The following is a 16071-nucleotide window of genomic DNA, read 5'->3' as shown; positions in this document are numbered from 1 at the left end:
GCACCTACCAAGATACAGTACTCGACAAGATTATTTACTGAGATTGCTTTCATACAGAGACCAAGTTATCTCAATGCCTTCATGTCCCATGCTATGAGGATAGCAATTAGCCAACTTAGGGTATCATCTCATAGACTCACGATAGAGATTGGCAAAGCTGAGCAGATACCTAGAGAGGAAGGTTAGACGAGGGTTGAGTTGAGAGAAGCACTATGTTTGCAAGTGCCCATCTACTATGAGATCAAAAGAAGATTTCATTGTCTACTCAAAAAGAGCTTTGGACCCTCATTCCAGATCATGGAGTACCCAAATCAGAGGTGCCTTGGACTCTTTCTACTCGAGCTCACCCAACATAGAGAGACTACTCAGAGATCCTCACCCCCAACCCTCTCCTCAGCTTACCCATCACCAATTTTTTCCAACCTACAAGGGTGGAGACAAGGAGACACCAGAGCCCATCACCGTGGATACTCGAGCCTATACCACAATGCCCTCTCACAAACAGGCCCATGGGATTCACATTAGATCGGGCACACCCACACTAGAGAGCTAGACGCCCTCGTCCCGTCAAACCCTCACCACCCCTAGCTCATTAGCCATCGAGTATGATACTCACAATAGACTATCAACGTCTTTAGCCTTCTTGTATCACCCATGATGGACATCCTAAATGGGACCTTGCCTGACATACAAGGTTGATTGATTGTTTTTATTCAACTCCCCCATATCCCATCACTTATGTACCCTATACCCAACATAGTAGTATCTAGATTTTTCATCTTGCATAAGCTCAAAGTTTGAGATCTTAGCTTTCAGTTTTAGTTTACTGTTGCTTTTTCTTATTTCATCCATGATGACATGTCATGGACACTATGTACACATCATTTTGGTTTTGAAGATATTAATATAACTCTCTCTCTCTCTCTCTCTCTCTCTCTCTCTCTCTCATGTTTAGATGTCTTTTAAGCTTGGACAAATTAGGTCAATAAAAGCTCATGTCTCCCATTAGAAACCCATTCCTCTCTCTCACATGCTGGTGGTCACACGTGTGCACACACACATCTTTCTGCCATAACATAAAGAAGTTAATCGTTGTGCCACTCATTGTATAACACCCAAAATGCACCTCATCAACATAGAGGGATTACTACAAAGCCCCAAAAAGAATCAAAGCACCAATCATATAGCCTAACACCAAATATAGAGGGATTAGCACTCATAGATGGACTGACACACAAACAAAAATCACGTGTTAAAACGGTCTTTTATCTTCAAATCGGTATTTTATCTTCAAATCGGTACAAACTCGTGGAAATTTTTCTATAGCTCCTCAAAATACCCCTCATGTAAATATATTTCATACCGAGATTTCTTAGATTCTTTACCTTTGGAAACACTCGTGTTGAAATCAAGTTCTTGATAGCCTTTGTTGAGTTCTACATGAACATTATAGGATATATGGATAGGCTGTTTTGGGAGTCCCACTAAGTCATGTCTGGTACCTGTAGCACCCAATAGAGCATTATGTACAATGGGTCCAAGTTCCAATCTCTAGCCAAACTAGTAATCAAGCATTTAAATCCCAAGTTTCCCTTTTAGATCCTAACCCATACTCATGCTTTGCTTTCCCCACAAACATGAGCCTATGTCCCCTTCACATTATATGTAGATTTCCATCTGTGTCTTTACTTTTTTCCATCTAAGCTTCTAACGTTGTGTGGTTGTTAATATAATATGCTTTCCTCGTGACAGTCTAGTGAGGAAATCGTGCTTTCCTCATATCATTTCTTAAAATTCACATAGAACTTGATAGTTGATAAAGAAATGGCTTGAAGGGGTCTGTAAGAAAGGCACGCATTCAAAATACACTCCTAGAAATGGCTTGTTGCACGCATTCAAAATACACTCCTAGAAAGTAAGGTCCAAAGAAAGGTTCACAAAGGCCAAACCCATCGCCTCAGACACAACAAAACTCTCTTGGCTAAGAGAAACTGGTTTTCTGAAATGCATAACTTTGAGTCTCTACACCTTTCTGTTTTCACCTCCACCCAAAACTTGTCCAAAAAATTCTGTGGTTCAACAAATGATCCACCCATTTTTCTTGGCCCAGCCTCTCTTCAAAATAAAATAACCTGCATTACAATGAAGAGCAACCAAAGAATGAAATGGGTGGGAAAGGGAACCGTCTCACGACTTCCCAGGCAAGCTTGCCCATCCCAAGCCTGCCCGTTGGTCAATATTTTCAAACAGTAGAAAAACTCATTTTGAAATGTCAGTGAAGAGCAAGTGCAGTATGCTAACCATATGCTGAAGGAACGACTCACCAGATGCACCATGTCGTGTCTTTATCTTTTATCCAACAAAGGCTGTGTGAGACTACTTGACTTTTTCGTGGCCTTATCCGGCTTCTCTCCAACAGATTTCTGGCTTTGAGCATGCTTTGCATTCTGTGTAAAGGGGAAGGAAATGTCAAATCGGCTCATTAATTCGATTTTTCAAGAACTTTAGGTTGTTTAAAAACAATTATGTAGGGGGTGTACAAAACATGACATGGATGGGAGTGTGCATGTGTTTCTCTAAATATGTACTCACTCTTGACAAGCTTAAAAGGCGAGCTGCTGAGGAAGTTCTGGTCGGCAATACAGAAGATACAGCAGCTGCTGCCGCAGCAACCCTAATTCTGCAGTATATAAATAAACATGTCATACACAGAAAGACTAGAAACAGAAATTTATAAAGTTATCCAGTTTGAAACTGTTTTTACAAGCAGCACATCGGCAGTCTCAGGGCCTCTCACAGCGTTTCCTTTCAGATTTCTGGAAGAGACTGGGGGACAGTTTTCGGCCAAGAAAGATCACCCTCTTTCTTTGGTTGATGGCACATAGGAGTTTAGGGTGAAAGTATTCGGCATAGGAGTTTGTCAAGCGAGGTGAGACGTATGGTATGACTAGTATTATGGTATGAAACATTGCATTTTTTACACACACCAGACACATGCATACATACATATTACATAAATACATGCACACAAATACATATACACACGCACACATACATACGTGCATGCATGCATACATACTATACATATTGTATGCATGTGCATGTTAAAACCCCAAAAAAGATTCGATCCAATATTGATAGGTTATACTAGAACCAATTTACAACAAAAGAAAGGGATTAAATTCCTATCTGACTAGTCGATGCTCCTATTTGAAAGAACATGCATCAACATGGTGATGGACTTGTCATCGTTGTCCAGGGTAGAAGCCAACACAACAAAAGGAACACATCATTCATAGTCTCTATTAAGAAAAACGCAATAAACACACCACCACATGTTGCATATCTGATGACCCTTTCATTTACACAAGCTAAGGTTTGAAAACCTTTTTTAGCCGAATATAGTTGGGAAAATGATTAGCAAACCGGAGTTCAAGATCACTTGAAGTGCTTATACTCAAGGGTTCTACTTCAATATAATGAATCTCTTTATGAGAAATGCTTCCTTATTATACCTAAGACATGAATTAAAAGTACTCTCATTTTTATATATACAACAAAAACCAACATGAATAAGTCTACCATAGAAGGACCTTGTAAGAGTCCTAAAAAAGTCTTTATGGCTTTAAAGATCTCCACTTGATGGTAGCCACTCTTGAGATCTATCTTGGAAAAATATCGTGCACCATTGAGATGCTCCAGAATGTACTAGATCCTGGGCATAGGAAACTTATTCTTGATTGTACGCTTATCAAGTGCCATGCAGTCCACACATAAACATGCAGTCTTATCTTTCTTCTAGACAAATAGCGTAGGAAAGGGCAAGGATGATGTCCGGATAGATCCAACGCAAAGTAACTAGGACAACTGATGTTCAGCTTTTCCTCCAATGCCTTTGACAGGCAATAGGGTCCCTAGGACCAACTCAATCCGATGAATCTTAGGATGAATGGGTGGGAGCTTGGGTAGGCGTTCATCCTTCAACATGATGTCTTGAAATTGCGAAAGGAGACCTATCATCGATTGCTCTAAGGGTTTCTTTGTCTGAACAATGAACTGTTGACTGCGAACATAGATAATGCACACTCAGCTCCTTTTCTGATTGCTCGTCGAGCCTAGACACGAGAAATGAGTGGAATTCCAAGAATGCTCCAAGCCCCGCGAATTATGGCAAGTTCAGGTATACTGTCAACAATAGTCAAGGTGTCTTGCTGCCAATTAGGAATGGGCACAAACTCCCAAAACCACTAGATGCTGAGAATCATGTCACACCGGTCCATCTTAGCAACCAACTATGGAGAGATGGCATCCTTAGAGCTTCTCATGTCGAAAACGACAATGAACTACTATCCCTTTGATGTTCCATAGGCATGGATCAGAGCTTTTGTCTACCCCTCAGCCTCGCCCTTCTGCTTATCATCAAATACCACTAGAGGCACTGGATTCAAAGAGGGAAAAAGCTAAATGGCATTAGAAATCAAGGTTGGAGGTGAAGGCCATTGTAGAGGATGGCAACTTAGTGGCTTTCTCAGCCTGCCACTTGGTGCAGTTCTTACCATGCCCAACATGATGGTAGAAGAAACATCAATTCTCAACCCGGTACCACTTTTGCTCTTCTTGCTGGAAATAACCTCCAGTAATGCCCTCCTTGACCTTCTCCTTAGGCGTCTTCTTAGGTTTTGCATTTGTGTTTTTCTTACCGCTTGAGTTTCTCTCAGGATCTTTCTTACTCTATTTATCAGCCTTGCTGTTATGTGCTCCCTTACCCTACTCAGATGATGACTACTGTTGCTGCTACTACTGAAGTTTGGGGCTTGTCTAGGCTTGGTTGGGCTTACCTCCCTTCAACATCGTCTCTTGATTCTAAGCTAGAGTTAAAGCCTGATTGTAAGATTGAGGTTTGAAATTCTGTATGGTAAATTTTACCTCATGTTACAATAAACCTTATGTTGGTATCCAACTCCCTAAGAAACGGGTGACCCATTTTGGGAGAGTCGATAAAACTCGTCCGCAAGATTGGTCATGTATTGGGGTGGGAGGAATCTGGTTTTGAGGTCAGACACAAAGGTATCCCATACATAATTTGGTGCCTTTGTGGCCGGATCTTTACGGAGACTCGCCAATGTTGCCACCAGTTAACCACCTCCCCAGTGAGATGTGGTGCCGCCAAGTGGATTTTGTCTTGTGTATCTGTTATATTAGCCAATGGAAAATATACAACAAACTGATGAAAAGTTTGTGTAACTGTAGAATGATCACACTTGCCATCATACTTACTAAAGTTTGGTTGATCACAAATGATGATGGTGGATGGGATGGTGGAGAAACTGGGACTAGGTGCCATTTGGGGAAGCGCCGCTATTAGATTGGCCAATAAAGTTGCCAATGTCAGCTGATGGATGTTGAAGTTGCACAGCTCAACGATCTAACTTGTGTCGATGCTCTACAGCCGTGAGTTCTACACAGCACCGGTCTTCTTCCAACCCTGCGTTTGGTTTCCTCGGCCTTCCGCTCCTCAATAACTTTCCACAACCTTTGTTGCTCCATCACGAGAAGTATGCCTTCAAATTCCATGGGACTCTGCTCTTTAGGCTTTTCTTCCTCTTTTGCTTGTTATAGCCTTAACAGTCTGCTTTCCTCCATGAGCTCTTGGATGAATCTTTGTTGCTTTGCGGAAGCATTGATTTTTTCTTTGGTAGTGTCCACTGTCTTCTATGCTTCTTTCTTCTTTGGTGATGTCTTCTTTGAAGCTTTTTCTTCTTCTCTTAACATGGTGGACACCTAGGTGGTTTTTCTCAACCTCGGTTTTACCATCCACAAGATGCTCTCTTTAGGTAGCCAAGCTGGGTCACAACTAGAAGCTCTGATACCAATGTAGCATGCAACTGGTATGATCATGAACACATACAAGGTGTTCTTTATACCTTTATGTATTTGATTCTATTACCTTGGAGAACTTCTTTACAATGCATACTTTACCAAGAACTTACTGACGATAGTTGACTCTGGAATGCCAAATGCAATGACAAAGAAGACCAAACATCGGCAGAACCATGATCTCTATGAAGGAACTTTAGAAGCCACTTCGGGAGCCAATATGCACACCCACATCTGCTGAGGGGATGCGGGATGGATAGCTGAATTCTGAATATGACTTCTGGCGGCCTTGCACTATAGCACGTTGAGGGTGCTCTACTAAAGATATGCATGCACAAGTCTTGGGACTTAGGCACACATGGTAACTGCTTTGTCCACCAGTGAATTATGTAATAGTTAGATGATTCCATGAGAGCCCGCACATGTTCTGCTAGGCAAAGGAGTGGCCAATTTGCTGTCACGTAGTGTTTGCACCAGCCACCTTGATCACCACTCCTTGCTCTCTTGGCCCTCACCCCCTTGTCATCTTCTCCTCAAGTTGCTCCTTTGATTGTTTCAAAATGAGCTATCCTCTCAGGTGGAGAAGCTATACCCTACCGAAAGTGTGTCATTAACTACGTCAACAAAGTTTTTGAGTGTTTCGGGCGCATTTCGAGGCTTGTTCACATGTTATAAAGTTTCCGTAGATATCCCGGGGGAGTGTCTGTTCCATTTTTCTACGCAGCAGCAGCAGCAACATTTGGTGTGCAAATAGGGTCCTCGTCATCTTCCATATCGCATCTTCAAGCTCATCCTCAATAGCTTCAACAACATCGTCAACTTTATTATTGATTGCTGCATTCACGCTCAGTATCATTTCCACACTCTACACACTATAATTTTTCATACACTTTACAGGTTTCCTTTGTCATCAATAATAATCTATTGGCAGCCACCTCCTTTGCATTCAGTGGACATTGACATTACCTGTAGGTAGTTGGGATATTTGCATTTTGTGTCAGAGATTAGTTATTTGCAAACTGAAATAGAATGCTTTCCGCCAAGGATAAGCTTGACGGGACCGACTACCTATTGTGGTCCTATATGTTGTGCCATGTATTGGTCGCCAAAGAACTTTGGAATATTGTTATTGGCATTGAGCCACACCCTATCTCGCCGGCACAATAACATAGTACAAGTACTTTGGATGGTGATATGAGTTCTAATGTACCTATGGCATCTACCTCCGGACCTCCCATAGCCGAACAAGCTAGGTGGGATGGCAGGGATGCACGGACACATGCATTAGTGGCATTTTCAGTAAAAAGGAGCATTATTCCTCATATTCGCTCATGTACTAATGCGAAGCATGCTCGGGATGCGCTTGTTGCGCTTTACGACGTGCGTAACAAGGCACGATCGGCCTACTTGCACAAGCAGTTAGAGTCCGAACATATGAATGAGAAATTTAATGGATGAGTTCCTCACAAAGATTAAAGATCTCAAGAAGCAACTTGCATGTATTGATGAGGCCTGTCCAGACAGTTCCTTGATGTATGCATGTATATGTCCGATACTTTCCCTTGAGTCTTCTCCTCAAGGAGGCACAGTCACATGTGCAAACAACTCCTCATATCCAATGAAAGGACTTGTTGTGCTCACTACTGCAAATGGTGGGATAATCACTCTCTCAAGTCTTGTTTGTTCCAGGCATCAAAAAGAACTTGTTGTCAGTCTCTACTATTGCTAGGACAAGCCAAGTGGTCATATTTATTGATGACAGGTGTCCAGTTCATGATCGAAGTGATGGAGACATCACTGTGGTATCCGGTACTCTAAGCCAAGGGTTTTATAGGTTGGACAAGTATGAGAGATTGGCACATAATGCTTATTCAATTACTACTACATGTGCTATGAGTGACGCGGAGCTATGGCATACCCGCTATGGTCACTTGAATTTTGATGGTTTGTTGCATTTTAAAAGGCAAGAGATGGTGTCAGAGTTACCAAAGCTTGAGGCTCCTATCAAACATGTATGTGAGGGATGCATTTTGGGCAAGGTACAACTGGCATCATTCCGGAAAGATGGATCAATAAGGAATATCCAAAAATTACAACTTATGCATAGTGATGTATATGGTCCTATGAGTACACCATCGATTGGGGGATATGTCTACTTTGTGACCTTTATTGATGACGACTCTACACACCTGGGTGTATCCATTGAAGGCAAAGTCAGAGGTTTTTACATGCTTTTAACAGTTTGTTTCTATGGCTGAAAATGTGTTTGCATGTAAAGTTAGCACCCTTCATACAGATCTCGAGGAGAGGAGTATATATCAAAGGAGTTTCATGTATATATGGCTGAAAGAGGCATAAAACATCAATGCACAATGCCTACCTCAGAAAAATGATGTGGCTAAGAGGAAGAACATATCTCTCGTGAAGATGACACGTTGCATGATTAAAGGCCAAGATTTGCCTCAGGTTTTTTGGTTGGATGCAGTTATGTGTGCCACTTGTGTGCTAAACAAATGGCCTTACAAAAAATTAACCCTTATGAAGCTTGGAATGGCTAGAAGCCATCCGTGGCTCGTTTGAATGTTTTTGGTTGTCTCTTGTGCTTGAGCAACAACCCAATAATATAGCTCAAAAAGCAAAGAGTATAGACTCTACCATCCGACCACAACGCGATACTTGGTGAGTAGAGATGTTGTCTTTGTTGAAAACTCGGTTCAGCCTATGTTTTTATGCAAAAAACAACAAAAAGTATGCTTACAAAACATCTTTGATACACTCCTACCTTTGTACAATGCTGCTCAACAAGGTGCTGCAAATCAATCATTACGAGTAAAAATCAGCTCAAATTTCAACCCCCACATCAGCCTATTGATGAGGCAATTGTCGATGATGCGGTGGATGAGGAAGGGGCAACCGTACAGGTGTCCAAGAGTATGCCAAAATGGCTTATGCAAACTAGCTGGACATGTGTAGGTTCTCATTGTTGGCAGAAATTGAAGCTCTCCCTCACTCAATTAAACACACAAACAGAGATTCAAGTTCATGCACACGAGAAGAGAGATGAACACAAACAAAGATTCTTAATATTTCAGAATTCTCCACGATTACATTGCTTTGCGATAGTTGTCACCTTCACATCACCGACGTTTATTATTTTTGCACCCTTTGATATCACTCACATACACGTACATTATTTTGATCCTTTGCCTTCACACCTATTACATCTAAAGCCTTAGTCTTTCACACCCTCCTTAATGGAAACTTTGTTTGCATGCCACTCCCACTCTTTTTGCAGTTGATCATATAGTTCTCCATGGAGGTGTCTTCCACACTTCCTTTCTCTCGCTTTGGAAGAGTCTTTGTCTTCTTCACCTCCTTGTTAGAAGAGAGAAACTTCACGTCACCAACTTGTTAGAATTGGCTGACAAGGAGGGTTTTCTCCTCTCACACATTGCCATATTGAAATTCACCACTTTCACTTTGCATTTGGGCTTTCGACTTTGCCCCTTGACTTCATGAATGTTGAGCAAATCATTATCTGTTATTTGCTTTAAATCTGCACCTTTTCTTTGGCTTCTAAGAGCTTGAAATTCATCTTTGATTTTGTTAACCATATTGACTAATTCATTTACAAGTTCATCTTTGACCACAGGGTTTATGGATGCTTCATTTTTTAACAAAAAATGTTGATTTTCTATTGATTCAATTATCAACATGTGAATGTGAATAGACTCTTATGTTGGTTAAGATTTTTAACCTTAGAAAAAAATAAGATTTTTTTTAATACTAAGACCTTTCGTTTTTCTTTCTACAAGTCGAAAGATGTTCCTCTCTCTCTCTCTCTCCTCTCAGCCATACTCTTCAACCCCATGCTTGATATTTTAGAGAGTGGTATACCATCTACTCGGAGTTGATGTTGCTCTCATGTTTCTATGTTCTTAGTACTCCATGATAAGTTTCCGTGGACACTTTTGTATCTCCCCAGTGAGATAGCTATGTTTATGTTTTCTTTCTGTTTTATTTTCCATTCCATGATGAGATATGCCATGGACATTATTGTATCACTTTGGTCTCATAGGCCCAATGGTCTCATAGGCCCATTGGGTCTTTATTAGACGCTCTCTCTCTCTCTCTCTCTAGATTTGGGCTAGCTTTCTTTTGTTGCTACATTGATGAGAAAACCCTTTTCTTTTTTCCTTGCGCTGTAGGGCAACCTTTTTCTTTTATCTCTGCGGATCTGCGCTTTCTACTGTGCGTTGACAATAGTGACGAGTTCCTTGTTTTTAAAAGGTTTTATTAACCTTAAAAGATTTTATTTTAATAAACCTTTTTTTAATTCGTCTTTCTTTGACTGCAGGTCAATGGCGGTGACTTCTTCTCTACAAATTGGTGCACGCTAGATTGGCTTTGACCTTCTTCATTGCTCTATTTGCCGCCTTGCTCACGACCACAATCTTAGTCACAGCAGCTATTGGCGATGGCCTCTCTCTCTCTCTCTCTCTCTCTCTCTCTCTCTCTCTCTCTCTTACCACCTGTCACCTCTCAATTCTCTCTCTATTTCTCTTTCATACGACTATCGACTCTCTCTCATGGTTGTAACTTTGGTCTCATAGGTCACTTTGGCCTTTTGAAGACGTTAATATTACATTTCATTTCTCTCTCTACCTAGAATCAAAAAGGCGATTAGCCATTAGGCCTCAATACCAATATGTTAGTAGAAATTGAAGCTCTCCCTCACTAAATTAAACACACAAACAAAGATTCAAGTTCATGCACAGGAGGAGAGAGATGAATACGAACAAAGATTCTCTATATTTCAAAATTCTCCACAATTACATTGCTTTGAGATAGAATCTTGTTGGTTCTTTCTGCCTTTGCAGATACTCAACTTTACTAGAACTTGGAATGATATAAATGAATGAAAAATGTAAAGGGTGTGAAAGACTAAGGCTTTAGATGTAATGGGTGTGAAGGCAAAGACCAAAATAATGTACGTGTGTGTGAGTGATATCAAAGAGTGTAAAAATAATAAATGTCGGTGATGTGAAGAGTTGTTATGTTCACGTGAAACATGATAACTATCTCAAAGCAATGTAATTGTGGAGAATTTTGAAATATAGAGAATCTTTGTGAAGAGTTGTGATGTTCACGTACGTCAAGGACTTCGCGATAGTACATCAAAAGTCTTCACCATCCAATATATGCAATGAAGAGGAACCTGTTTCCTTTGAGGAAGCACAGGAAAATGATCATTGGTGCAAGATGAGTACGACTCAATCTTCAAAAATGACACTTGATATTTAGTAAATTTGTCTTATGGTAATAAGGCCATTGGTACAAAGTGGGTTTATAAGCTTAAGCGTAAAGCTAATGGTAGCATTGACCGCTACAAGAGGCAAGGCTTGTTGCAAAGAGTTATGCTCAAGAGAAGAGCATAGATTATGATGAGACCTTTGCATCCATGTCTCATATGACTATAATCACACGTATTATTACATTGGCAACACATCATGGTTGGAATGTACATCAGTTGGATATCAAGACTACCTTCTTGAATGGTGATTTGCATGAGGAGGTTTATGTATCTTAACCTCCTGGTTTTGTTGAGAAGGGGTAGGAATCTAAAGTATGCAAGTTATGAAAAGCTTTATATGGCCTTAAGCATGCTCCCAAAGCATGGTATGAGAAGATAAATGCATACTTGGTTGCAAATGGATTTTGCAACAGTCCAACTGAGAGTATCCTCTATGTAAAGAGAAGTAAAGGATTATTTTGTGGTCATCGTTTTATACGTTATGCTGTTCACAGGTTCTAATGAGGAGAAGATTTTATTGTGATATTCAGCCACATGCTTTCAGTGATTCCGATATAATGCGAGAGAGATTAGCTTGGCTTATGTCTCTATACACGACAATGTGGCGGATATGTTCACGAAGGCTCTCTCACAAGAGAAGTTTGAAGCTTTTCACAAAGCTTTGGGTTTATTTCCATTTGGGGATTGATCAGCCACATGATCTCTGTATATATTCACATCATTACTACAAGGGAAATTTGTCGCCATTTATATGGTAGTGATGTGTGGACGAGGCTACTAATGGGTTGGAGATGGTATTTACCTTATAATTCCAAGGACCGTGACTACCTGTACATACCGTGGGTATAACTGCAGCTCTTTACTTTCGGAGGTTTTTTCCCTGAGCGAATTGTTATAAGTGTGTGTAAGTGACCTTATCATGTCACTTCACTTGTACTTCACTCATTCTCATCAATCTTCTTTCAGTGGTGTGCTTCCATCTCTCTCTCCTTGCTTGTTGCATCTATGCGTGTGTTTCTACCTTGATCTCCACTCCAACAACCATGTGACCAACTAGGTTGGGTAGTGTATTCAAAACTGAGCTGGTTGTGTCTTGCACATAGCAACCCGACCGACGAGACGGGGTGATCAATTTGGCCTATAGAAGTACTAGAGAACAAGGTGACAACTGTCAAGAAGGACGACTAAGGTTAATCCAAGGTTTGCAAAGGTAGCTTAGTAGCAAAGGGCTAACCAGCATGGTTTGCCAACCTACTTTAAAAAATTTTAAAAAAAACTTAATGGCAACACAAAAACAATTTCAACCACACATCAAAAGTCAATTTGAAGAACATTCTCCCAGTACTTCGAATGTACCTCTTGTGAACATCCACATACTCATCCGTCTCATCAACAATCTCTTCCTGCATAATTCCATCAGTCAAATGTGTAAATAAGTAAAAAGCACACAGACATACTACACAAAAAGAGTTTACAATAAGAGAATGTCTTTGTGAAAGTAAGATTTTCATATTGGATACAGAAGTCTGTGGTCACTACCTTTTAGATTTCATGTCATTTTGAGAGAGAGAAAGAAAGAAAGAAAGTTGTATTAACATCTACAGAAGACCCCAAAAGTCTATGAGACTATAAGTAATACGGATACACTGAGCCATGGAAGAACTGAAAAGGAAATGAAAAGAATGAAAAAAACACCAATGTGTGTATACATTCAGATAGCAGATGATTATCCTATGATCCATCCTCAGCCAGTACCAATCTCAGGGCAAAAAGAGAGTCGGGTCTCTATGATGGGAGCATGTCATGTCGGGAGAGAACCTCCCGTATCTCTCTTTGCGTGATGGAGGGTCCTAATGCTCTCAGTCAGGGGAGTCTGGCTCATAGAATGGATCGAGCTCTCTCACTAAGAACAACTCTGGGGTGCGGAGCCGAAGCTCAGGTATGGGTGGTGGGCTCTGATGTTGTAGCATAGGCACTTGTGAGAAAATAAGGAAATACATAAGGAAGCTCGTGTGAGTAGAGAGTAACATCCTTGTCACATGCACTCTGCACTGTAGTGCATGGTGACAAGATGGCTTATCATCATCAGTGCAACATTGTACATTATTAGTACCTTTTAGGATGATAATTGTCGTACGCTGTGACCCCATTGTAATCCTCAGTCTAGGATAAGTCACGCACGAGCTACGTACGTCGTTCTCAGCCTTAGACAGTCAGTCAGTCAGTCAGTCCAAGTCCCTTAACCCACTTGAAGAGATGCATTCATGTAGAGTCAATAGAAACCTTAGAGTTTGCATCAAGACATGTGTGCATTTATGCATAGCATTCATCCCATATGCATGTAGGCCATCTAGACCATTGCAGAAGCCTTCAGATATCATCTAGCAGTCATCAAAATTTATCTAGTATTATTCCCATAATTTATTGCATTTATTGGGCATTTTTACATCATTTATATATTTTTGCCTGGACAAGTGCAACATCCCTTGTCCATATAAATAGCTGAGCATGCAGTCCTTTCATTCATTCAGATCATAATCAGCATTGAAGACCTCATTGCCTACAGCCTTCAGCACAAGGAGCATAAAGCGATTGCAGAATTCAGCACCTCATACCTCAGCATTTTCCTCATCAGCATCTAGGAGCATCGACGCTTGAGCAATTCAGCCTCTATGCAGTAAAACGCAGCATCTACAGCATTCAGCATTCAGTCCCCTTTGCGTTTTCAGCATACATACAGTTTTCAGCACCCTCATATGCATCGTTTTGCTACAGCCACTTCGTGAAGGTAAAACTCAGCATTCATACATAGTCTAGAACAATCCCAATCAGCCCCTTCTCTCAGCCTCAGATTTGCAACCTTCCTACATCCATTGGGAAGAGTGCATAGGCTCGAGATTGGACATCATTGGTGCTTCTACAGCCGTGTAAAGTTCAGCCCGACTCTTGGTCTTCCAAGATCTTGCGTTTGGCTTATTGTCACTCCATCGTCAGTCTCTTCAAAGAAATAAAGCAAATACTATTCCGGTAACGGGATAGGGGGGCCTTCAGTGGGTAATTCAGAACCCCATACGGTGTCCAGTTTCCATCTCTCCCTCTCTCAAATCTCTTTAAGTTTGAAGTCTTAAAGTGGATTGCTAAACTCGTGAAACTCGGGATATAGAAGACGGTGTGAGCAGTTGTGTGACAGGATCATCAAATTACGAATACTTCCGCTGCATGTTACATTGGTATCAAATTCAGCTTGTCCACACACACCGTATCCTAGTGTGAGGGCATCCTTGGATGGTTAGATTGCGTTCCGGCACGACCACCGACTTCAGCATCATGTCTACATAGGAGAGTACCCATCAGCCGGAAGACGTCTCCCCTGAAGGAGACCTAGCTCTTCCGACTACAACAGACACCATAGCTCTACTCAGAGCTCTGAACCAGATTCTCATGGAGCGTCTCCAACTCTTGGCAACAACAGCACGTCCTCCTCCGCCTCCAACAACCCCCGACTACATTTTCCTCTTCTTTCAGATGGAACAACAAAGAAGAGAAGACGAGGCTAGATGGAGAGAACAAAAAGCAGAAGCTAAAGCAAGAAAGCAAAAGAAAAAGCAGATAGACGGAACTATGAGGAAGCCCAACGCAGGATCGAAGAAGACCGGCGTCAGGCTGACCTCGCCGCTCGAGAGCACCAACGAGAGCTCACGTATGTTACTCAAGCACCAAAGGGAAAAGGAGGCCATGCATCTTAGATACCAACACCTCTCTTCAATTTCCCTAGCCTTAGGTGCCACCAGCCCGCGACATCGACTACCGTCATTCAAAGTCAACCGAATTTTAATAAGTATAATCGTAAGTGTGATCATTTGGCAGTTAATCAGTTTATTCATCAATTTACTGCTCATTTTCCATTAGCTAGGATCACAGATTCTCAGGACAGAGTCCACGTAGAGGCTCCCCACCTTACAAGTGAGGCATTCACTTGGTGGCAGCATTGGTCTAGTCTTCATACAGACCAGACCACAGGTGTCACAGCTTCTAGCTGGGATACGTTTGTTCATAACCTTAAGACCAGATTCCTCCCGCCCCTAAAAATATGACCGGTCTCGCAGATGAGTTCTATGGACTCAGACAAAACGGGTCTCCAGTGCTTCAGTTTTCCATCCAGGTTATCACTTTAGCACAACAGTTAGAGCTATATGAGCAGGCCAAGATGGATCAATTCATTCGTGGATTAGATCCCAACATCCGGTTCACAGTTCACAACTTTGAACCCACTACATATGACCGGGCTTTGACTCTTGCTCAAAATGAAGAAATGAGATTGAACGGAGGCAAGCCTAAACAACCACAGTCTAGTATCAAACCCCAACCAGGGAAAGGTACTCCATCTTCTAAAGACACAAAGACACACAACAATCCTAGCTCTAGTTTACCGGGTAAGAAACTCAAGCCTAAGAAACCCCCTGAGGAAAAGGCTAAAGCAGGCATCACTTGAGGCTATCTTCCTCCAGAGGAGCAAAGACAATACCAGTCAGAAAATCGATGTTTTTTTTGTCATACCATTGGGCATGGTAAGAAGGATTGTCTAAAAAGGCAAGCCGAGCAAGCCTCCAAAGAGCCTTCGGCCATAGTTGCCGCAGTATCCCCCCCTCCTCTAGACCCGCCTGCTACCACCAATGCGGTTTAGATCTTACCTTCTATGCAACCCATGCCATCCGTGGTACTTGATGCTAAGCAGGAGGGTGAGGCGACAACCACACAGAAAAGCCTGATCTAAGCTTATGGCTCTGCCAAGGGCCGCCAGTTCATAATCCTTTTTGACATGGGCAGTTCTGAGAACACCATCTCTCCCCAGTTGGGTACCAACATGAGCTGTACCTTAG

At 41.6% G+C, this 16071-nt stretch overlaps 1 protein-coding gene across 4 annotated transcripts in view; it reads right to left on the bottom strand.

Moving 5' to 3' along the window:
* Positions 1-1682: 1682 nt before the first annotated feature.
* LOC147629778 (DUF21 domain-containing protein At4g14240-like) overlaps positions 1683-16071 on the bottom strand; it is a 41623-nt gene continuing 27234 nt past the window's right edge. For all 4 annotated transcript variants that reach the window (XM_086811287.1, XM_086811289.1, XM_086811288.1 and 1 more), the window contains 4 exons: positions 12548-12594; positions 2593-2680; positions 2325-2447; positions 1683-2132 (listed from right to left, as the gene is read on the bottom strand). In XM_086811287.1, coding sequence (XP_086667413.1) covers positions 2346-2447; positions 2593-2680; positions 12548-12594 — 237 coding nt within the window. In that variant the 3' untranslated portion in view covers positions 1683-2132; positions 2325-2345. The remainder of the gene's footprint in view (positions 2133-2324; positions 2448-2592; positions 2681-12547; positions 12595-16071) is intronic.

The sequence above is a fragment of the Cibotium barometz genome, chromosome 17 (assembly GCF_041138505.1).
Source record: "Cibotium barometz isolate CiBa-2024 chromosome 17, ASM4113850v1, whole genome shotgun sequence".
In the NCBI taxonomy this organism is placed as follows: Eukaryota; Viridiplantae; Streptophyta; class Polypodiopsida; order Cyatheales; family Cibotiaceae; genus Cibotium; species Cibotium barometz.
The sequence above is the reverse complement of the archived record's forward strand: the minus strand, read 5'-3'. Positions and strand labels throughout refer to the sequence as shown.